The sequence below is a fragment of the Carassius auratus genome, chromosome 17 (assembly GCF_003368295.1).
Source record: "Carassius auratus strain Wakin chromosome 17, ASM336829v1, whole genome shotgun sequence".
NCBI lineage: Eukaryota > Metazoa > Chordata > Actinopteri > Cypriniformes > Cyprinidae > Carassius > Carassius auratus.
In genome coordinates this window covers 26,924,480-26,947,116 of record NC_039259.1, presented here as the reverse complement: position 1 = coordinate 26,947,116, position 22,637 = coordinate 26,924,480, and the positions used below count along the sequence as shown (strand labels likewise).

The following is a 22,637-nucleotide window of genomic DNA, read 5'->3' as shown; positions in this document are numbered from 1 at the left end:
TATTATTATTATCATTATTGAACAGTATTATCATTTTATATATATATATATATATATATATATATATATATATATATATATATATATATATATATATATATATATATATATATATATATATATATATATAATCATAATTTTGTATTGCAATGTAAAACAAATATAATTTGTATGTATAATATTTATTATTATTAATTTATAATTTGATAATTATATATATATATATTAGTTTTTTTTATCCAAAACAAATGCATTTTTTTTCCTTCAGTTGTGCAGCTCAACCTACTTGCCTTGGTTAAATGATTTTTAAATACTGCTCAATTTAAAGTAACTACATGCACAATTAAGAAAGAAAAATGTGGAAAATCTTGTTAAAAATGAGAGCATGTCACACGCAGGACATTGATGTCAACTACCCAGACATGAGATCTAAAGCAACACAAGCAGAGTTTATCACTGAACTTAAACTTAAACATTGATCAACCCTCAAAAGAGCGCTGGCTTTGCTTCATGCTTCTCCTCCATCTGACCCACGCTTCTGCTCCTGAACAAACCCATCTCTTCTCGTCCTGAAGCAGGAAGTGCAAGGTCTGTCGGAGAAGAAGCTGGATCGTCTGCGGTCCACACATCTCCAGCGGCCGCGGTTTCTACTCCAGGAGATCTGGACAAAGACTGCGGCACCAGTCCCTGTGCTGAAGAGACCTCGGCGGGGAACGGGGAACCAGAGAGCCTTCCTTCAGACCGGAACCATGACATCCACCCTCCAGCCATCAGTCCAGCACAAAACCATCAGGAACCAGCCGACACGTCACCCAGCTGCCTTACTGCGACCAGCACAGAGCAGAATCACAACGGGAATAACATCAGGCCTGCAGACGGTCGCCTGAAGAACACGGACGAGACGCTTCGCTCGAGCAACACACACACAGACGACAACGAGTCGGCAGGAAAACCGCAGCCGTGTGATGTCATCGACGGAGTGATGTCACAAGCCACGCCCACTCCCACTGACAGCCCCGCCCCCTTGAAACCCGAGAGCAAAAAACATTTCTTACAAAGAAACAAAAAAGGCAGTAATGAAGGTAATCTATTTATATATCTAATAAAAGTCACGTTTTTCAGCATCGCATGTGTGTTTTTAAAACATTTGGGTTTGCAAACCACAGTAAATGTTTTAGTTATAAAGCTAATACTTATTATTAAAATATTACTTATTAATATTTTAATGTTTAACATTATAATGTTTAACAATATATCTGGAGAAACGCATTATAAGACCTGTCCGAGTCACATTTCATCCCAAAAATAAAACGAAAAAAGGAGTTTAAATTTTATATCACATTTATATAATTTTCTGTCACAGTTATTGGCATTTATTTCTTCAGTCAGTCCGAAGCATTAAAAGTACTACATTTAAATCTGTAAAATAAAAAAAAATAAAAAAATATATATATATATATATATGTATATATATAATGTATATATATATGTGTGTGTGTGTGTGTGTGTGCGTGTGTAAAATACTATTATTTTTTCAAGTGTTTATTTTAATTATTATATACCCCCACCCACATTCCTTTTACTGTAATGTTGAATTATTATTATATAAGTATTATTACACAAGTTATACACACCCAAATGTATTTATTAATTCTTACATATTACAAATTATTATTATTTTTATTATTATTATTACTTTTTTTTTCCAACCCACCCAAGTATATATTTTTATTTTTTGATTTTATTTTGTATTTTATTTTTAATCCATTCAAAATTTATTTATACAGTGAAACGTTGAAGAAAAAAAAATTCTCATTTTAGATTTTTAGATTTCTGGGTAGAATATGACCTGGACGTCTCATCGAGTTATTACACATGAATTAGTTGTGGTTTTCTTCCAGAAACATGTGTTTAGTCACACCGTTGATGTGTGTATTGTGTTAAACTCCTGACATCAGTGCATTAGCTCTGTCTCTGAGCCGAGGTCGTGTCTACAGAGACATCACATGAATGTCAGTCATGTCCTCAGCGTGTCTCTTTTTCTTTGACCCTCTGAAGAGGAGGGTAACAGAGGGAACGGACGCTCTAAAAAGGGATGTGTGTTGCAGTGAGGTAGGTTTAAATGAGAACTAACCGGACCGAGCAAGCCGCCGAATCGATCTCTAACCAGTCCTCTCTACTCACAGTCGTCCAGCTCTGTTTATTAACATCTGAACTCCTGGGGATCTGCCGTGGTTTGTTCTCGCCTAAACCTCCTCTCTTTCCTCGAGAGAGACTGTTGAATCATGTCTTAATATGTGATTTTGTCTTGTTTAAATCAGATTTATGTCTCGCTGATTCCATTTCTTTGTGTTAACAAAAAGACCTCCGCCTGTCTGCTGTTTTAACCAGCATCTCAATTATGAGAACCGTTGAGTTTGGCCTCTGTACGATTTTTTTTATGCATTTACTGATCAAAAATACTGTTAAAAATAGTGAAATATTATTATAACTTAATATAACAGTTTTCTGTGTGAATCTGTGTTAAAGTGTAATGTATTTCTGTGATGCTCCGCTGTATTTTCAGCATCATTCCTCCAGTCTTCAGTGTCACATGATCTTCAGAAATCAGAATAATCAGGTTATCAATGTTGAAAACGTTAATATTTTTGTTGAAAGCGATGCATTTTATTTTTCAGGATTTTAAGAAAGTTCAAAAGAACAGCATTAATGTGAAATGGAAGTCTTTTGTATCATTATAAGTGTCTTTACTCACACTTTTGATCAGTTCAATGCATCCTTGATGAGTAAAATAATCATACTGACCCCAGACAGAAGTGTATATTAGTGTAAACAGATAAATATACCAGTGTGAATCACATTGAGCAGAGGTTTTGAGAATCTTTACGTGTGACCTTTGACCCGACGTGTTTCAGGGCTGTTGTCATGATTAATCAAGGCTTTAATCTGTCCGTCGGTGAAGAATGAAAGATAAACAAAGCAAATAGTTCAGGAAAGAGTCCAGATGTGCATCTGTCAGAATAAAGACTTCCAAGATCATCAAATAGTTTGTGTTTAATAGAGAACAGTTTATTCTGTTTATAGGAGAGTTTAAGAGGTAGAACTTGCATTTGCTAAATATCAGTCATGATATTAAAAAATGAAGTTTATATGGATTGTTTTTGAACTCTGAGAGTATAAGCTGATTTATTTGTTTTTGAATTCTTCAGCAATTAGACTTCAAGTGTTTCTAAAGATATGATTTCTTATGCTACTACTTTATAATTTAAAGGAACAGTTCACCAAAAAACAAAAAAAAAATTTAAATAAAAATTTATTCATCCTCGGATCATCCAAGATGTCAGTTTGAGTGTGTTTCTTCATCAGGTTTATATAAATGTAACATTGCATCTGTGCTCTTTAGTGAATGGGTGCCGTCAGAATGAGAGTCTGATAAAAACATCCCAATAATCCACAGCACTCCAGTCCATCAGTGAACATCTGGAGAAGACAAAACCTGAAACACATCCAGCATTAAGATGATTTTAACTAAACTAGTCCATAATAACACTTCCTCCAGTGAAAAAGTGTTCTGGTCTGAATCAGGAGAGAAATCTGCACAGATCAAGCAGCGGTTAAACAGATCTAAACTAATCTGTGAGAGACTAGACAACAGGAGATGCACTTTTTCACTGGAGGAAGTGTTGTTAAAGTTGCTGTGGATTATTGTGATGTTTTTATCAGACTCTCATTCTGACGGCACCCATTCACTGCATACTGTTACTTTAACAGTGTTCATCTTAAATCGATGAATCTTAAACTCTGATTTTTTTCCCCTTCATGTTGCAGGAAGCTCAAGGAAAAGAAGAACAAAGGGGAGAAGGAAAAGTTGAGTCTGTTCCTGCTGTGTTCCTGTTATTCGTCTGGATCTCAGAGGGCCGGAGGAGATCTGAACCGCTCTTTCGTCTGCAGAGGAGCCACTGACGGCGTACTTTAGACAAATACACACGGTGTATTCGAGTTTGGCTTTGTTTTTAAATGCTAAATCTTTAGATTTGACCAAACTATTTTAAATTTTTGCACACTTGGAAGATACATTTATGACACACCAAATCTCTGTTTACATGAGAGAGGGTCAATAGAGGAGAAGGAAAAATGGTCAATCATGAATTTTTGCTGTTTCTCAAAACCTTTGAACAGTCTGAAACCTTTAAGATGCATTGCTGTTAACTGTTTAATATTGCTCTGAATGTTAACTTTATATGTTATGAATATGCTTGGCATTAACCGGGAAAAGTATTACTTTATTATGATACCGGTTCTAAAATATTAGTGTAATAAAAATTATTGGATTACATTTGCGCTTGCAGTGGTTAAGCGAGACTGTCATATTGATGTCATTATGTATTTTCATTGAGAAAGTCTTTAAATAAAAATAAAAATGTGCAGTCAGCTCTAGTTCACATTCATAGGAATTTGAAATGCATTAGAATTTTAATCCGTGTTGCTTCAAGGACACGCCCTCCCTCAGCTGTAAGCCCCGCCTCCAAATGCACGCCAGCCAATCCCAAGCTCGCAATTCTGAACGCATAAAATGATTGACAGACTCGTGGCGCTCTCCCGAATCTTCCGTTTCTGTTTACAGTCAGTTTAGAAGATGTCTTTAATATGTTTATGATTTAGGATGTATGTCAATCTGACTTCTTAAAGACGCCTGACAGATGTTTGTACACAGCAGATGCTTTCCAGATCATTAATCTTGCAGATGTACGTGTGCTATCTGGATATTGATTGTATCAGCTGACGTTTTATCACATGCACACGCCAAACTGATCAATAGTGCATTGTAGTAGTGGCTTGGTAACTCAGTAACAGCGCACTCTAGTCTGCGCATGCGCGCGGCTCAGAAAGGCGACTCCTCTATGAATCGCATTTAGGCATCAAGGCGCTTTTTGTCTTAAAGGGAACATCTGAACGCTTACAAGCGATATCATTTAAATCGAAGAACCACAAGGATTGGTTAGTGACATACATACAGAGATCTGCCACAGCTATCAACACGAAACACGCTTTAAAAATCTATCGTCCAGTAATCATCATCAACCGCGATTGGTCTCCTCTAAACCAGCGCTGAGAAAAGTAACAAGTATCACGTGACACCGCGCGCTCTTCCGCAGCTGTCTTTATAATTTACACCCGAGTGGATAAACTTTAAAAAACATCTGAATTATTGGAAAGTTATTACTAAGCAGTAAATAGCTGAAACGGAATAAATATTATTTAACCGTATCCCGTCTAAGAAGTTCCGTGCCGCCCGTCGCCGGAGCGCTCTTTGCCCGTTCAGCCCGTTCCAACCGTCATCAGATTCATTCCGCTCCGGACGCTGCAGGATGTCTTCGGGCTGGTCAGCGAACGACCACAAGAGCTACTCAAACCCGCCGTCAGCTGCGGTGAAACGGGCGAGAAACGACTCAGGGAACAAAGTGACGGTGGTTCTCGGAGCGCAATGGGGAGATGAAGGCAAAGGAAAAGTTGTTGATTTATTGGCGACTGAGTCTGATCTCGTGTGCAGGTGTCAGGTAATATAATGTCAAACGATAATACCTGCATGATAAATCATAACCGGCAACTTTTTGTATGATATCAATTGCATAATTGCACTAAATGCATAAATATTTTACATTTATCTTAATAATTGGTTATTATATCTAATTTTATATTATAAATGGATTTTAATAATATCCTAAATCATTGTTTGCTGTAATTGCATTAATTAAAACACCCTGTACTGCCAACAATACTAATAAATTACTTATAAAATATGCTTATTTATTATGCATATCTATAATTATAGCAAAGTATGCATTTGTCATAAATATTAATTTATTTATATAATTTTTATTAATAATAAAAAACGAATAAACATATTTATTTATAGAATTTTATTAATAAGTAAAATGAATAAATAAACAAATATATATTTATTTATTTATAATGTTTAATTAATAATTAAAAACGAATTCATAATTAACAATAAACAAATGTTTATTTATACATTTGTATTAATAATTAAGAAATAAATATTTATTCATTGATTTATATATACATTTTATTCATAATTAATAAGAAGTGATTTAACTTAAATAAACAAATAAATAATTGTTTATTATTATTATTATTATTAACAGTTTGCTGTGTAATAAACATGATAACATGATATCTCTACATGATCCGTGTCATCACTCTTTATTAATCTAAAACTATTCTGATCAGTGTCTGTTGAGTGTTTACGGCCCGGTTTGGACTCATTATCATTATTAGTCACATGCAGTGTTTTTAAATGACTGTTATATGCATGAAGTATGAAATACTCTTGATAATTCGTGCATGTTCAGCTGTGTTGCTGTGCGAGTCTGAATCTGAGTGAATGTCAGTCCCAGAATTCCTCCTTGCCCTTCGCTGAGCTCGGGTCACATTCCCAGCGTTACTGGACATGTGAGAAGGCCACAGCCCATATAGTCTGTGGAAAATAAGCCTCTCTGGTTGGTGGATCAGGTGTGACACAGTGTGTCTGAGGAAAGGGCAAGCCGGACGTCTGGATGCTTTCAGAGGCACATTTCCAAGCCTCCCTTTTGGAGAAAATAAGAGCGTGCACTTTGAAGTTGTAACCGTCCTGCATGAGTCTCATGTGGCTCTTCTGTCACAGGGAGGAAATAACGCTGGGCACACGGTGGTGGTGGATGAGAAAGAGTATGATTTCCATCTCCTCCCCAGTGGAATCATCAGCACCACATGCACATCATTCATCGGTGAGGAGGAGACGCTTGCAGTGGATAGATGTAGTGTTGCATCTGGCATTTTTACTGGATATGGAAACTTGTTTCCCCCCAAACAATAAGACATAAACTTGCAATTATAAGGAAAGTCAGAATTTTGAGTAGAAAGTGAAATATTGAGATGTAAATTTGTATTTACAGTCAGAATTGTGAGAAATAAATTCGGAGTAACAAGAGAAAAAAATCTGAAATTGAAGAAATAAATCAGAATTCAGATAAAAAAGTCATAATTGCAAGAAATTAATTTAGAATAAAAAGTAAAAACTGCCAGAATTAAAGTCGAATTTACAAGAAAATTTCAGAATTACAAGAAAAAATTCAGAATTGCAAGAATTTAATTAAAAATTCAGACAAAAAAGTCAGAATTGCAAGAATTAAATGCAGAATTACAAGAAAAAAGTCAGAATTGCAAAAATTAAATTAAAAATTCAGACAAAAAATTCTGAATTGCAAGAATTAAATTCAAAATTACAAGAAAAAATCAGAATTACAAGAAAAAAGTCAGAATTGCAAGAATTAAATTCAAAATTACAAGAAAAAAATCAGAATTACAAGAAAAAAGTCAGAATTGCAAGAATTAAATTCAAAATTACAAGAAAAATTCAGAATTACAAGAAAAAATTCAGAATTGCAAGAATTAAATTCAAAATTACAAGAAAAATTCAGAATTACAAGAAAAAGGAAGAATTGCAAGAAATAAATTCAGAATTCAGACAAAAAAGTCAAAATTCCAGGAAAATAAATTCAGAATTACAAAAAAAAAGTCAAAATTGCAAGAACTGAATTCAGAATTCTGTTAAACTGACACATAAGAGAAAAAAGTCAGAATCGTGAGGGGAAAAAAGTCACAATTACCTTTTTTAATAGTTTATTCTGTGATGGAAACAAGCTTCCATATACTAAAGACAGTTTATCACTCAGTGATTAAAAGTGTGATGAAATCTGATGTTTTCAGAGACTGTAACGTTGAATCCAGATTGACTGTGGTTTCAGTAGCGTGTGTTCATCTGCAGGTAACGGCGTAGTCATTCATCTTCCAGGATTATTCGAGGAGATCGACAAAAATGAGAAAAAGGGTATTGTTTGTCATAATTTCCACATACATGCAATCATCACATTCATGACTCGATTCTGTGCACAAGAATAATTTGTCTTTTTCTTTCATGAGAAGGGCTGAAAGGATGGGAAAAAAGACTGATCATCTCCGACCGGGCGCACATTGGTGATATATCTATGAATAATAGTGTTTTTTATTAAATATATTGAATACAGTGGTGGTGGGAAATACATATAATGAAATAATAATACAATTGCATCTGTTTGTGTCAGTATTTGACTTTCATCAGGCTGTGGACGGACTTCAGGAGGTTCAGAGACAAGCGCAGGAAGGACAAAAGTATGCACTTTTTTATTTTTAAGCAATTATTAGTGTTATTTTTATTATTGATAATTAACAATAATAATTATTATACATGCACCTTTCTTATAGTCAAATAACTTCAAATATAGTGCTATAAAATCATGCAAAAAGAGTGAAATAAAAATAAAAAAACATATAATACTCAATGATTTCTGTTGCATTATTTTAAAGTAGTTAAACATTTTTATGATTAAACTGTAGTTTTCTTATCTATTTATTTTAATGTTTATGCTTTATGTTTGATATGTGTGAGCTTCCCTGAGTATAAGAAATGTGCATTATTAATTAAATTATTAGTAGTATTAATAATAGGTTTTTAATCACACAATAAAGTAGAAGACAACAAAAATCACACAAATTAAGGTTTTGCGCTGTATTCAGTTCAGCAGTTTGGGAACAGGTTGCACATTTATTTCATATAAAAATAATAATGATTTTATTTTTATTTTTTTAAATAATGCACTTTTCTTCTAATCTAAGAAAAAAAAAGAAAAAAGCAAGAAATAAATTAAAAATTTCAAGAAAAATTCATAATTGCATGTAATAAATTCAAAATTCAGATAAAATAAGTCAGAATTGTAACAAATTAATTTAGAATAAAAAGTAAAAACTGCAAGAAATAAACATAAAACAAAACAAAAAAATATATGCAAAAAAAAAAAGTTTGACCTCCTCCCGAGTTTAATGACCTTCTGTTGCGTTTCTGTATTTGAGTAGTTTAATAGTTTTATAGTTTTTGGATTGTAATGTAATGTATTAATGTTGGGTCACAGTATAGGAACCACTAAGAAAGGCATCGGCCCCACGTACGCCTGTAAAGCGTCTCGCACCGGGCTCCGCATCTGTGACCTGATGGCTGACTTCAGCGAGTTTTCTAGCAGGTAAAGTCTGTGTGAGTCTACTCGTATCGTATCGTATCGTATCGTATCGAGCTGAAGTGTTGATAACTCACTGCTGAAGGGTGAAGAACCTGGTGCAGCAGTATCAGTCCATGTTCCCCGCTCTGAAGGTGGAGGTGGAGGGCGAGCTGAAGAAGCTGAAGGTGAGGTGTGTGTGTGTGTGTGTGTGTGTGTGTGTGTGTGTGTCTCTGACCCGTGCTGCTTCACAGGACTACGCCGAGAGGATCAGACCGCTGGTCAGAGACGGAGTCTATTTCATGTATGAAGCGATTCACGGATCACCGAAGAAAATCCTGGTGGAGGGAGCGAACGCAGCACTGCTGGACATCGACTTCGGTGAGAGTGTGTGTGTGTGTGTGTGTGTGTGTGTATAATGTCATGGGTATGACACAGGTATTACAAGGAGAGGGTGACTTATGAGGACATAACCCATTTTTCAAAACACTTATAAATCATACAGAATGAGTTTTTTTGAGAAAGTAAAAATGCACAAAGTTTCCTGTGAGGGTTAGGGTTAGGTGTAGGGTTGGTGAATATACATATAATATACAGTTTGTACAGAATAAAAACCATTACACCTATGGGATGAACACACTTTACACAAAAACAAACATGTGTGTGTGTGTGTGTGTGTGTAGGTACGTACCCGTTTGTGACGTCCTCTAACTGTACGGTGGGGGGGGTGTGCACCGGTCTCGGGATCCCTCCCTCGAACATCGGAGACGTGTACGGAGTGTCAAAGGCCTACACCACGAGAGTCGGGATCGGAGCCTTTCCCACAGAACAACTCAATGTGAGTTATAGTTCTCATAGTTAACTAAAAGCTGGAAAAATGTAATTTAATTAAATTAAATTAAATTAAATTAAATTAAATTAAATTAAATTAAATTAAATTAAATTAAATTAAATTAAATCAAATTAAATTAAATTAAATTGATTTTTTTACAATTTAGTAGAAATAGAATAAAAAAAGTTTTTTTATCTTGTTGCCAAGCAAAACATTTCTGAATCTAGTTTAACTTGGGAATAAGTTAAACCATTAGAAATAAAATAAAAACATTTAGTGTAAGTTGATGTACTAAAATAACTAAAATTAAAATCATAAATATTTTGTTGCCTAAAAATAAAATAACATTAACTGAAAAAAAAAAAAAAAAAAAAAAATATATATATATATATATATATATATATATATATATATATATATATATATATATATATATATATATATATATATATATAAACTTAAATTTACCACCGGCTTTCCGGCTGATTTGGACACCAGACAACAAACATTCTTGTGATTCTAATAAATATGGATATAAATATAGAGTTACATCTGTTGATTTCATCTGTACTTTGCCGGTTAATATTTTTTAAAATAAATGCCATAAAAATTAAAAATAAATAATAATATATATATATATATATATATATATATATATATATATATATACACATATTTATATAGATAATTAAATAATAAGAAAAAAATATATAAATTAATATAAAAATATTAATATAAATATTACCATTTTCTCTTTTATTTATTTATTTATTTAAAAAATATATATATTTATGATTGTAGTTAATATATTTTAATATGAATACCAAAATATTTAAAGATACAATTTTATCTATATATTAATAGTGATCTGTCTCTCTCTCTCTCTCTCTCTCAGGCGGTGGGCGAGCTGCTGCAGACACGAGGTCATGAAGTGGGCGTGACCACAGGCAGAAAGAGACGCTGTGGTTGGCTGGATCTGGTTATTCTCAAATACGCTCATATGATCAACGGCTTCACTGCGTGAGCGCTTATGAGTATCATGTGAACTATACTCAATATTATTATGTTTTAATATATGATATAGTATGCATGCTACAAGAAATGTAAACAAACATATGTAAAAAAAACATATTATTGTCACATGACTTTATTTTATTACACATGCACACCAGGAAGAGATCCGGAAACAGAGACAGGGATTTGGCTTTTTTAATTCATATTTTGCATAAAAGTTGAAAGCAATAGGTTAACAATGAATATAAAAAATTATAGGATTTTCTGATGATGGTTCTGTGTCGTTCTTCAGCATTGCTTTGACTAAACTGGACATCCTCGATGTTCTGGATGAAATTAAAGTGGGAGTGGCCTATAAGATCAACGGCAAGAGAATCCCGTATTTCCCAGGTAAACTGATACATCACATGATCTTCAGAAATCATTCTAATATCGAATCAATTACTGTTTAACAGATATTTATTTATTTATTTTAAATAGTAAAAATTAATACTTTTACTCTATTTTTGATCAAATAAATGCAAGCTTGATGAGCAGAAGTGACTTCTTTAAAAAAAAAAAAAAACGCAAAAAAAAAAAAAAAAAAAAAAAATGATACAAATCTACAGACATTTAAAAAAATTAAAAAAGGCCAAAACCACACAACAAAATTACTTACATAATGAAGTAAAAGGTATAATAGTGTCTCAATGATACTGAAATATTTGTATATATCATTTTAGCATCAATGAGATATTATTACAGATTTTATAATTTGTATTTATTGTTATTTTTTAATTATTTTAACGTAAGCGTTTTCTCTTAGAACTCACGTTTTTCATTTGTAAATGTTTTGATGTTGTATTTCAATGCATTTCTATTTTATCTTTGTCAAGTGCTTTGAGATGCAACTTTTAAAGGTGCAATAAAAAATTAAGTTTAGGTTTTAGACCTATATTGTTGTGTGTTTTGCAACATTTATTAGTTTTTCTTTTTTTAATAGTTATACAGTTTTGCTGAAAGTTTTATCCCATGCATGCACACTTTATCTCCGTCTCGTTCTCTCCGTGCGTCTCTCTGTGCTTCTAGCAAACATGGATGTGCTGCAGAAGGTGGAGGTCGAATACGAGACGCTTCCCGGCTGGAAGACGGACACATCAGCGGCCAGGAAGTGGAATGATCTTCCTCCCAAAGCTCAGAACTACATCCGCTTCGTGGAGAATCACATCGGCGTTCCTAGTGAGTCCCAGACAGCGATACACACAGAGCATCCTCCTGTCAATCAAACTCACCTCTGCATCTCTCCTCCACAGTTAAATGGGTCGGCGTGGGGAAATCCAGGGAATGCATGATCCAGATGTTCTAGGATCGTGAAGATTCCTACCCATAATCCTCCTGGAGACCCTGAGCTCAGCGGGACTCGTGGTTTTACTGGCGTGCATTCACGAAACTCTCTTAACAATGATGTGTTTGCTGGAAGATCAGCTCTGAATGGCTGTGTGTCCAGGCATCACAATGGGATTCGGTTTGATTATGTTTGTTGTTTTCAGTGTGAGACACATAAACTGAATCCCCTGAAACGGTGTTCATTTCTTTTTTTGGTTGCATGCATTTCATTTTCTGCTTTTAGAGTAAGACCGTGAAACAGGTTTATCCTTTGTGCTTTAGCGGGCTTCTTTCTGATTTAATTAGGTTAGCTGCGTCAGAAATAGATCCAGACAGAGAACACAGTGTTCTCTTCATCTATGCCAAGATCTGATCTCGGAGGAAAACCTCAGAGCCGTGAGACAGTCGTGACTAAAACAGGAACACGAGAAAGACCAGGTCAAATAATCAGACAGTGGCAGTGGCTGTGACTATAAACTATAAACTCATTTTTTGTTGTTTCATTATTTTTACACTATTTACTGTATTTATGCTATTTAAAAATTATTTAAATAATTTATTTTATTTACACATTGTATTTATACAATTTAACATTTCTGATAATTGTTTTTAATTCATATTTATTATTTTATTTACACTATTTACTGTTTATGCTATTTAAAAATTATTAATATATTTTATTTAAATATTTTATTTTATCTACATTTATTGTATATATGCAATTTAACAATTGCGACCATTATTGTTTTTTAATTAATATTTATTATTTACACTATTTACTTTATACTATTGAAAATTTCAGATATTGGTATTTAAATATTTTTTATTTACACTTATTGTATTTATAAAATGTAACAATTATGATTATTATTGTTTTTTAATATTTATTTTATTTTAACTATTTACTTTGTGCTATTTAATTATAATTTTTTTATTAAATGTTTTATTTTATTTACACTAATTGTATTTATAGAATTTAACCATTATGATTATTATTCTATTATATTCATTATTTTATTTATACCAATAATCATTATTAAATTAAATTATTATTATTATTATTTATTTGCACTATTTTATACTATTTATTTGCTATTTTTATTTATTTGTTATTATTATTATTATTATTATTATTATTATTTTGTTCTAATGGTCCCAAATATCACATAAAGGATATAAAAAATACACTACAGGAATAAGGTAAAGGTCAATTCAAATAATCAGAGAACATTTTTAAACCTTTTTTTTTTTAATAAACTACTTATTTTATTTATTGTTTTTATTATTTCATTAACATTAAAATATGTATTAATATTTCATTTATACTATTTAGTTATTATGTTCCTTATATACTGTTCATTATTGTAATTCTTTTTTTGAAGAAATGCTCAAATGTCATTGCATTCGATCCAAAATATATTTTTAAAAAAAGTTTAAAATAAAGTGTTATGTACGGTTTAGTAAAGACATGCTGTAGCTTGTGCTCGCCTGCAGGTGGCGATGAGCGCGTCCTCGCGTCCGTCCGCGCGGGTGAAGAAGAAGCGGAGTGTTTAAAGCGCGGGCACGTGTTTATTTTCGCGCACGTGTGTGAGTTTGTTCGCAGATTGTTTGTTTTTCTGTCCTCGTGCTGCTGAAGATGCCCAAGCGCTCCTGTCCGTTCAGCGAGAGCTTCTCCTCGCAGAGTAAAGTCCACGTTGGTCAGAAGGAGATCAACAACCGCGGAGTTTTAGGACTCAAATACAGACAAGAGATTTATGGTGAGACCGAGACATATTTATTGTATTTATAACATCATTAAAGTAAAAAAAACTATGTTAGCAATAAAAACCCCTGATTGAATCGGTCAGTGTTATCAAAACAGTGCTTTATAATTAAAGATAGTTCTTGATGAATGATCATAATAATGAATCCAGCTAATAATAATAAAGTTTTAATGTCCTCGGTTTAATCCAAGACCATGATTGGTCAGTGTAATTAAAGATAATTAAGTTCGTTAATTGAATCCTGCAGCTGAGATCAGTTAGTTCCGATGCTATTAAATGAATTAAATGTAATGTTTTATTTTAAACCATTAATAACAGCTTCTTGTTAAATATATGAATCAATGCTCATGATTTAGTGTTTATTAGTTTCATATCACAACCTTTACTGCTCCTTTATTATAATGAGTTCCATGATTTAAAATGAGGTTGTGTTTTTATATAGAGGAGTGTAACGTTTCATAAATTAAGTTTTATGTATTTACCCACTGATTCATTTAAGCACAAGGGTAATTTAACACTCACACTCACTCACTCACATTCTCGCTCACACACACACACACACTCACTCTCTCACACACACTCCCTTTCACTTATTCTCACTCACACACTCTCACTCACTCTCTCTCTCACACACACACACACACACACTTACTCTCACTCACACACTCTCACTCAATCTCACACACACACTCTCTCTCACACTCCCGTTCACTTACTTACTCACTCTCTCACTCACTCACTCACTCACTCTCTCTCACACACACACACTCTCTCTCACACTCCCGTTCACTTACTCTCACTCACTCACTCTCTCTCACACACACACACTCTCACGTTCACTTACTCTCACTCACTCACTCTCACATTACTCACACACACACACATGCTCTTTCTCACTCTCCCACACTCTCTCTCTCTGTCACACGCACAGAAAAGACCAAAGAGCTGCTCTTCAGCGGGACTAAAGCCGTGATGTCTCGTCTCTGGAGGACTGATGCGGAGGAGAAGGAGGCTGATGTGCTGGTGTCCAGTCAGACACTTCTCCGAGGACAGACACGCATCGGTCCAGACGGACGATTACAGAGAGCAGACGCTGCTCCAGGTGACTCTACAGCCATTAATACATCACATCTGCTGAAAGATGTCCACATCTCACACTAGCTTTGTGTGGCTGATTCCTAAAACACTCGCATCACATCACTCTCACTGAATATGATGCATTTTGTAGCATCTTTTGGGAAAAATTTGTGTGGTGAATAAGTCATGCATTCTCCCTTAATTAACAGGAAAACACTCAAACGCTTGATTCCTGCGCTATCTGATCGATTCTCTGCCCTTCACATGCATGACATTATTTGATGCATGCTCCTGACTCAAGGACAACAACAGAAGTGTTTTTTTTCTGCACACAAACAGCCACAGGAATCTGTTAATAACAGAAGACGTGTTGAGTGTGTTTCAAGCAGTAGTTCACTCAAGAAGTCGTCTGAACTGCTGTAATAACTGTGTGCTCAGGTGGTGCAGCGGCTCCTTCAGCGTGTTGTGTGTGTCAGAGGGTCTCGGGTTCGAGGAAGGCGTGCTCTCGGTGCGAGCGTCACGCGTGTGCAGCGTGTTTCCAGCAGTGCAACATCTGCTCTGAACGCTGCTGCTCCGTGTGCACCGTCACAGAGTGAGTCAACAACACTTAAACACCGCTTCTGATCTCCTTCAGAGGAGTAGTTTGGCCAAAAATGACAATCTGTAAATCCTCTCAGATCATCAGAGATCAGGAGGAGTTTGTTTCTTCATCCGGTTTCTAGAAATGTAGCATTATATCCGTCTCTGCAGTGAATGGGTGCCGTCAGAATGAGAGTCTGATAAAAACATCACAATAATCCACAGCACTCCAGTCCATCAGTGAACATCTGGAGAAGACAAAACCTGAAACACATCCAGCATTAAGATGATTTTAACTCAAACACATAGAGTCTATAATCCAGAATAACACTTCCTCCAGTGAAAAAGTGTTCTGGTCTGAATCAGGAGAGAAATCTGCACAGATCAAGCAGCGTTTAAAACAAAATCATCTTAATGCTGGATGTGTTTCAGGTTTTCTCTTCTCCAGATGTTCACTGATGGACTGGAGTGCTGTGGATTATTGTGATGTTTTTATCAGACTCTCATTCTGACGGCACCCATTCACTGCAGAGACGGATATAATGCTACATTTCTCCAAACCTGATGAAGAAACCCACTCCTCCTGATCTCTGATGAACTGAGGATGAGAGCATTTCAGCACATCTGGCCTGAACTATTTCTTTAATACTCTGCTCTTATTAGATGCATATTTAAGATGTTCAGTTTTAATGTCCATGCTTTGAGTTTACTGTATTAATGTGCTCTGAACGCTGTTGGTTGTCTGTCCTCAGTTACAGTGAGCGTTACGAGCGCGTCCTCTGCTGTGGATGTTCGTCCTGATGACCGTCACAAAGCCACACACGAGTTTTAATGCATTACCAATGAAATGTAAATGAGATTACGATTTTATATATGCTTGCATGCTTTCTTGCTCTTTCCCTCTTTTTATATACATACTCTTATAAGTATAGAAATAAAATCTTTGATAGAAATGTAATTTTGTTTGATTTTTATTTATGCACCCACACCTGGAGAAATGCATTGGAGCACACAGTAAACAGTGGTGAGTTCAGGTGTTTGTCACTAGAGGGCAGTGTTTTAATATAATACTGCATTAGTTTCACAGTGAACAGACTGGAGTCATCCTCATTTTAAACATCAAAACTTCTCTAAGTACAATGCTTTTTCTTTTATGATGAAGTGGGAGTCTGTAAAAGTAGTTTGTGCAACAATATCAGCCAGAGATTAGATGCTCCCTATCTTTGGGGAAATTGTAAACCGGAAGCTTTAAGCTCAATCATAAATCCAGTAAAATATTAGTTTTAAATGACTTTTCTATGTGAATGTTAAACTAATTCATTCCTGTGATTCTCCGCTGTATTTTCAGCATCATTCCTCCAGTCTTCAGTGTCACATGATCTTCAGAAATCATGAAAATATGATTTATTGCTCAAGAAACATTTCTGATTATTCTCAATGTTGAACACAGTTGTGCTGCTCAATATATTTGTGGAAACTGATGCATTTTATTTTTTAGGATTCACAAATGAACAAAGTTCAAAAGAACAGCATTTATTTTACAAATCTTTTGTAGCATTATAAACTTTATTTAGTCAATTTAATTCATCCTACCTGAATAAAAGTATGCTTTTTGTCACATACATTTGAAGCTGTTTAATGACAGCATGTTATTTAAGGATTCTGTGTCCATTGCAGTTTAAAACAACCCCAAATATAAAGAGCACTCTTTACTGCACATGACTCTTGTGTAATACTTGATGAGGTTCTGAATATTTAAGTATTGCATTCTTTACATGCTCTCACTATTAAACATGCAGCTCTTAAATCAAGGATATTCAGAGTTCGACTGCAAACCAAACCAAACACTTCTGCTTCTCACTCAACGATGAGATCTGTTCCTCACGGAAAGCATCATACGACTTCAGAAGATCTAGTATGGACTACTTTTACATCCTTTGTGACGCTTGAGAGCTGCTTTCATTTCCCTGACCTCAGCATCTCCTCCTGTGCTCCACAGACGTATGACGGTGAGTAAATGATGGCGTGATCTTTTAATATAGATCATGATTCTGAGGGCATGAGTCTTCACGCACGCTGTGGAGATGGAAAAGCAATTAAATGTTCCTGACACCCCTGTTCTTTTGTCTGCTCCTCTGCAGCTGTCCAGACTTTCATCACCAGCGTTTTACTGTAAAAGGTCACAGCCGTGACTTCCGAGGCGGCTCCTCTTTCCCAAAGCCACATGCCAGGGACCCCTGAAGGCCTGCTGGGCCCCGCTGACTCCTGGACGCTCTTAAGTCCAGGCGTGTGGCTCTGGATCACCCCCCATTTGTAGAGAGCAGCTGTGCACAGACACACGGCCGGCCGCGGTGATGTGGCTGCTATAAATACATGTGTGTGTAGTGAAGGAGTGACAGCTGTGCACTGGACTCCTCCATCAGCTCACGCTCAAACAGGACAGAAGCACACACTACTGAAATCACCTCATCTTATGACCTGAAAACAGTTTATAACGTCAAGAGAGTTAGCCGTGCATAATAGTCCACCATGATTCAGTGGGGTTCTGGACGGTTGTTGACAAGAAAATGCATTTTTGAGCTCTTCTGAGCGCTAGCTAAAGTATTGTGAGCATTTATAACTTATTTATACAAGTATGCATTTTCTAGTGGTTCTGGGTGGTTGCTAGGGTGTAGCTAGGGTTTTCTGCATGGTTGCTAATGTATTTTGTGCATTTGATACAAGTGAGCAATTTCTTGCTGTTTTGAGTGGTTGCTAGGGTGTTCTGAGTGGTTGCTAGGGTGTTGCTGATGTATTGTGCGCATTTATAACTTGTTTATACAAGTATGCATTTTCTAATGGTTTTGGGTGGTTGCTAGGGTGTAGCTAGGGTTTTCTGCGTGGTTGCTAATGTATTTTGTGCATTTGATACAAGTGAGCAATTTGTTGCTGTTCTGAGTGGTTGCTAGGGTGTTGCTGATGAATTGTGTGCATTTATAACTTGTTGATACAAGTTGCATTTTCTAATGGTTTTGGGTGGTTGCTAGGGTGTAGCTAGGGTTTTCTGCTTGGTTGCTAATGTATTTTGTGCATTTGATACAAGTGAGCAATTTCTTGCTGTTCTGAGTGGTTGCTAGGGTGTTCTGAGTGGTTGCTAGGGTGTTGCTGATGTATTGTGTGCATTTATAACTTGTTGATACAAGTTGCATTTTTTAATGGTTTTGGGTGGTTGCTAGGGTGTAGCTAGGGTTTTCTGCATGGTTGCTAATGTATTTTGTGCATTTGATACAAGTGAGCAATTTCTTACTGTTCTGAGTGGTTGCTAGGGTGTTCTGAGTGGTTGCTAGGGTGTTGCTGATGTATTGTGAGCATTTATAACTTGTTGATACAAGTTGCATTTTCTAGTGGTTTTGGGTGGTTGCTAGGCTTTTCTGCTTGGTTGCTAATGTATTTTGTGCATTTGATACAAGTGAGCAATTTCTTACTGTTCTGAGTGGTTGCTAGGGTGTTCTGAGTGGTTGCTAGGGTGTTGCTGATGTATTGTGAGCATTTATAACTTGTTGATACAAGTTGCATTTTCTAGTGGTTTTGGGTGGTTGCTAGGCTTCTCTGCTTGGTTGCTAATGTATTTTGTGCATTTGATACAAGTGAGCAATTTGCTGCTGTTCTGAGTGGTTGCTAGGGTGTTGTGAGTATTTGTAGCATGTTAACACAAGTATAAATTTTTATAGCTGTTCTGAGTGGTTGCTAGGGTGTTGTGAGTATTTGTAGCATGTTAACACAAGTATAAATTTTTATAGCTGTTCGGAGTGGTTGCTAAGGTTTTCTGAGTGGTTGCCATGGTGTTGCTAGTTGGTTGATTGTGAGTATCTGTGGCTTGTTGATATGAGTATGCATTTTCCAGCTGTTCAGAGCGGTTGTTAGAGTGTTGCTAGGGTGTTCTGTGTGGTTTCTAGGTTGTAGCTATGGTTTTCTGGGTGGTCGCTAAAGTATTGTGATCATTTGATACAAATAAGCATTTTCTAGCTATTCTGAGTGGTTGCTAGGGTTTTTTTTAGATGGATGCCAGTGTGTTTTGAGTATTTGTGTCTTGTTGACACAAATATGCATTTTTCTAGCTGTTCAGAATGTTTGCTAAGGTTGTCTGAGTGGTTGCCAGGGTGTTGCTGTGTGGTTGTTAGGGTGTTGCTATGTAGTTGTTAGGGTGTTGCCAGTTGGATGTTAATGTGTCGAGAGTATTTGTGGATTGTTTATACGTGTATACATTTTCTAGCTGTTCTGAGTGGTTGCTAAGGTTTTCTGAGTGGTTGCCAGGGTGTTGCCAGTTGGATGTTAATGCGTCGAGAGTATTTGTGGATTGTTTATACAAGTATACATTTTCTAGCTGTTCAGAATGGTTGATGTGGAATTACAAGTGTTTTCTTAAGTGGTTGCTAGGGTCTTCTGGGTGGTTGCTAGGTGGCTGCTAACAGAGCATGCACACAAGTATGCGTTTTTTTGTTGTTATGATTGCAAGGATGTTCTTGTGGTTGCTAAGGCAGTTTGTTTTTCATACAGAAGCTTGTACTAGTGGTTGCTAGGGTGATGTAAGTGGTTGCTAGGGTGTTATTAATTTGTTGTGTGCATTTTTAGCTTGTTTATACCAGAATTCATTTTCAAGCTGTTTTTGATGGTTGCTGAGTGACATATCATAGCGAGAATTTTTCATACGTGTCTTTCGGGTCAGTATGCATGTGTACACAACGAACACCCATTTAATCACCAATAATCACAGTAAACTTTGTGTTTTTGTACTTTCCATAAGAAACAAAGTCTCATCTTTCAAATTCTCTCCATTTTATCACAAAATTCAAACAATAAATATCATTTTGGCGCTCGTTAGTGTGGCACGACAGATCTCTCAGCTGGACATCAGAGTTCCTTTACTACTAGTTATAGCACAAAATAAACATAATTAACATCTGGGATGTTTTAAAGATACAGTACGACTTATTTAAACGTATCATGTCTCAATCAGTGTTTCACTTCCAAACAACTTCCAGTCTAAAAATCCGACACAAATCGGATCCACGTTTACTGCTAACTAGTGAAACACTCGATTAATATGACGAGCTGCAGCTCAAAATACATGCTAGATGAAAACATTGTGCATTATGATGGAGTTTGTAGCTTAATTGACTATTTTTTAAATAGTTTGACACTGCAGTTCGGTTGCTAATGAGTTGTAAGTTTGTTGATAGAAATATGTTTCCTAGCTGTTCAGAGTGTTAAAGGTTTAGTCCATGGTACTATAAAGGTGATATTGAGGATATAATGTTTTGATGTTAATTATATAAGACACAAAGGTCTCGTCTCTGACAGAGTGTTGCTCTTTTTCTGTTTTATGTGCATGAGTGTGTGTGTGTGTGTGTGTGTGTGTGTGTGTGTGTGTGTGTGTGAGGCTGCTTCGCTCCTTTTCAAGTGTGACCACCTGTCTTTTGTTATGAGGTAAATAAATAAATAAGCATGGCCAGCAGCAGATGTCCCCGGCCGTCCGTTCAGAGGTCAAGGTCTCCCACCGCTGGCCTTGCGAGGTGAAGACATCCAAGTTTCAACTTCACTTCTCCGACAAAGACTTGCTGTCGTCTGGGGAATACATGCAAATGTGCTAGCTGTGGTCAAATGGAAATTACATGAAGCTTTTTGATAAGCGAGGGCAAAACACACATCTAATTAAGTCGAAGAGACGACAGCGCGCTCGTCAAAGAGTGCAACATGCTTGTTTCTCATTTGCTAGATGTCTAGTCCAGTCCCGCAACTGGTTTTGTCAGATTTTATATCAGATGCCAAGTGGAGACCAAACAGTCGTGAAATCAATAGAAATGAAAAGAAAATGCAAAATTATGAGATAACATATTTCTATCAACAAACTTACAACTCATTAGCAACCGAACTGCATTGTCAAACTATTTCAAAAATAGTCAATTAAGCTACATAAAAGAGTAGCTTTAGTTTTAACGTTGTGCTTTTAAAGGTAGTATTTGCTTTCTAAATGTATTTCTAAAAGCATTTAAAACAATTAATTCGAAATATTTTCCCCCCCAAGTTAACACTTTTTAATATCGCCCGGGTCATATTTATTTTACACTGTGTTTTCTAAGGAGTTGTTAGGGTGTTGTAAATGGTTGCTAGGTCGTTACTCAACCATTTTTAACTTATTTTTCTATCCGTTCTGACGGTTTCAAATGTTTCTGAATAGGGTGTTTCTGGGTTATTCCAAATTGCTGCTAGGGTGTTGCTATCTTATATTGTTTATATCTTTGCGAAATGTAAATAAAATTATTCTCCAGCTCTAATCTGCGATTATATGATTATATGAAGCTGCTGTGAAACTGTGTGTATTATGAAAAAAGCTATATAGAAAAATAAACTCCATTCCCTGTTCATCGTCACATGACCTTTGACATCAACATTTAAAAAATAAAAAAAGTAGGGATGCACGATAATATCGGCACAACATCGGTATCGGCCGATAAAAGCTTAAAATGACCAAAACCGGTATCGGCCGACATGAATATTTCTGCCGATGAGCCAAACCGATATTCTCCGATAATTGACCTGTTTTTCAGGTGTGAATGTCTGTCTACATTTGTAAAATAATACATTTATGGTAGAATCAGTACAGAAGAGATACATGGATTTCTCTTCAGTAAAATTAAAGTTTAAATATATCAGGCGAAAATGTTTATATATATCGGTATCTGTATCTGCATCGGCCAAAATTATTTTGATAATATCGGCATATCGAATATCGGCCAAAATCCAATATCGTGCATCCCTAAAAAAAAGTGTTTTCTCCTCCCATTTGAAGCAGATTTGTTTCTGGCAGCAGGTGAAATGTCAGTAAAGCGTGATTTTAATTCTAGTATTTCTAGCCAGACCACCACACACCCTTATTTA

General features: G+C 35.5%; 3 protein-coding genes across 6 annotated transcripts in view; all 3 read left to right on the top strand.

Annotated features, from left to right (window-relative positions):
- Positions 1-4,435, top strand: part of LOC113117770 (inverted formin-2) — a 33,121-nt gene extending 28,686 nt beyond the window's left edge. The window contains exons 21-23 of one of the 4 annotated variants that reach the window (XM_026286678.1): positions 576-1,082; positions 2,059-2,112; positions 3,829-4,435. In XM_026286678.1, coding sequence (XP_026142463.1) covers positions 576-1,082; positions 2,059-2,111 — 560 coding nt within the window. In that variant the 3' untranslated portion in view covers position 2,112; positions 3,829-4,435. Of the gene's footprint in view, positions 1-575; positions 1,083-2,058; positions 2,113-3,828 lie in introns of those variants that run through there. The other 3 variants (XM_026286680.1, XM_026286681.1, XM_026286682.1) reach the window with 3 other exon arrangements.
- Positions 4,436-4,936: 501 nt separating this feature from the next.
- LOC113117800 (adenylosuccinate synthetase isozyme 1) lies at positions 4,937-12,494 on the top strand. The gene is made up of 13 exons (XM_026286720.1): positions 4,937-5,558; positions 6,686-6,788; positions 7,829-7,891; positions 7,987-8,037; positions 8,145-8,211; positions 9,009-9,116; positions 9,196-9,277; positions 9,344-9,470; positions 9,773-9,927; positions 10,817-10,941; positions 11,228-11,325; positions 12,004-12,153; positions 12,228-12,494. Exons 1-13 carry the CDS (start codon positions 5,370-5,372, stop codon positions 12,278-12,280), a joined length of 1,371 nt encoding a protein of 456 aa, XP_026142505.1. The 5' UTR covers positions 4,937-5,369; the 3' UTR covers positions 12,281-12,494.
- Positions 12,495-13,820: 1,326 nt separating this feature from the next.
- On the top strand, positions 13,821-16,677 carry LOC113117823 (apoptosis regulatory protein Siva). Its single transcript, XM_026286752.1, has 4 exons — positions 13,821-14,057; positions 14,995-15,165; positions 15,579-15,732; positions 16,472-16,677. Exons 1-4 carry the CDS (start codon positions 13,937-13,939, stop codon positions 16,518-16,520), a joined length of 495 nt encoding a protein of 164 aa, XP_026142537.1. The 5' UTR covers positions 13,821-13,936; the 3' UTR covers positions 16,521-16,677.
- The last annotated feature ends 5,960 nt before the right edge of the window (positions 16,678-22,637 follow it).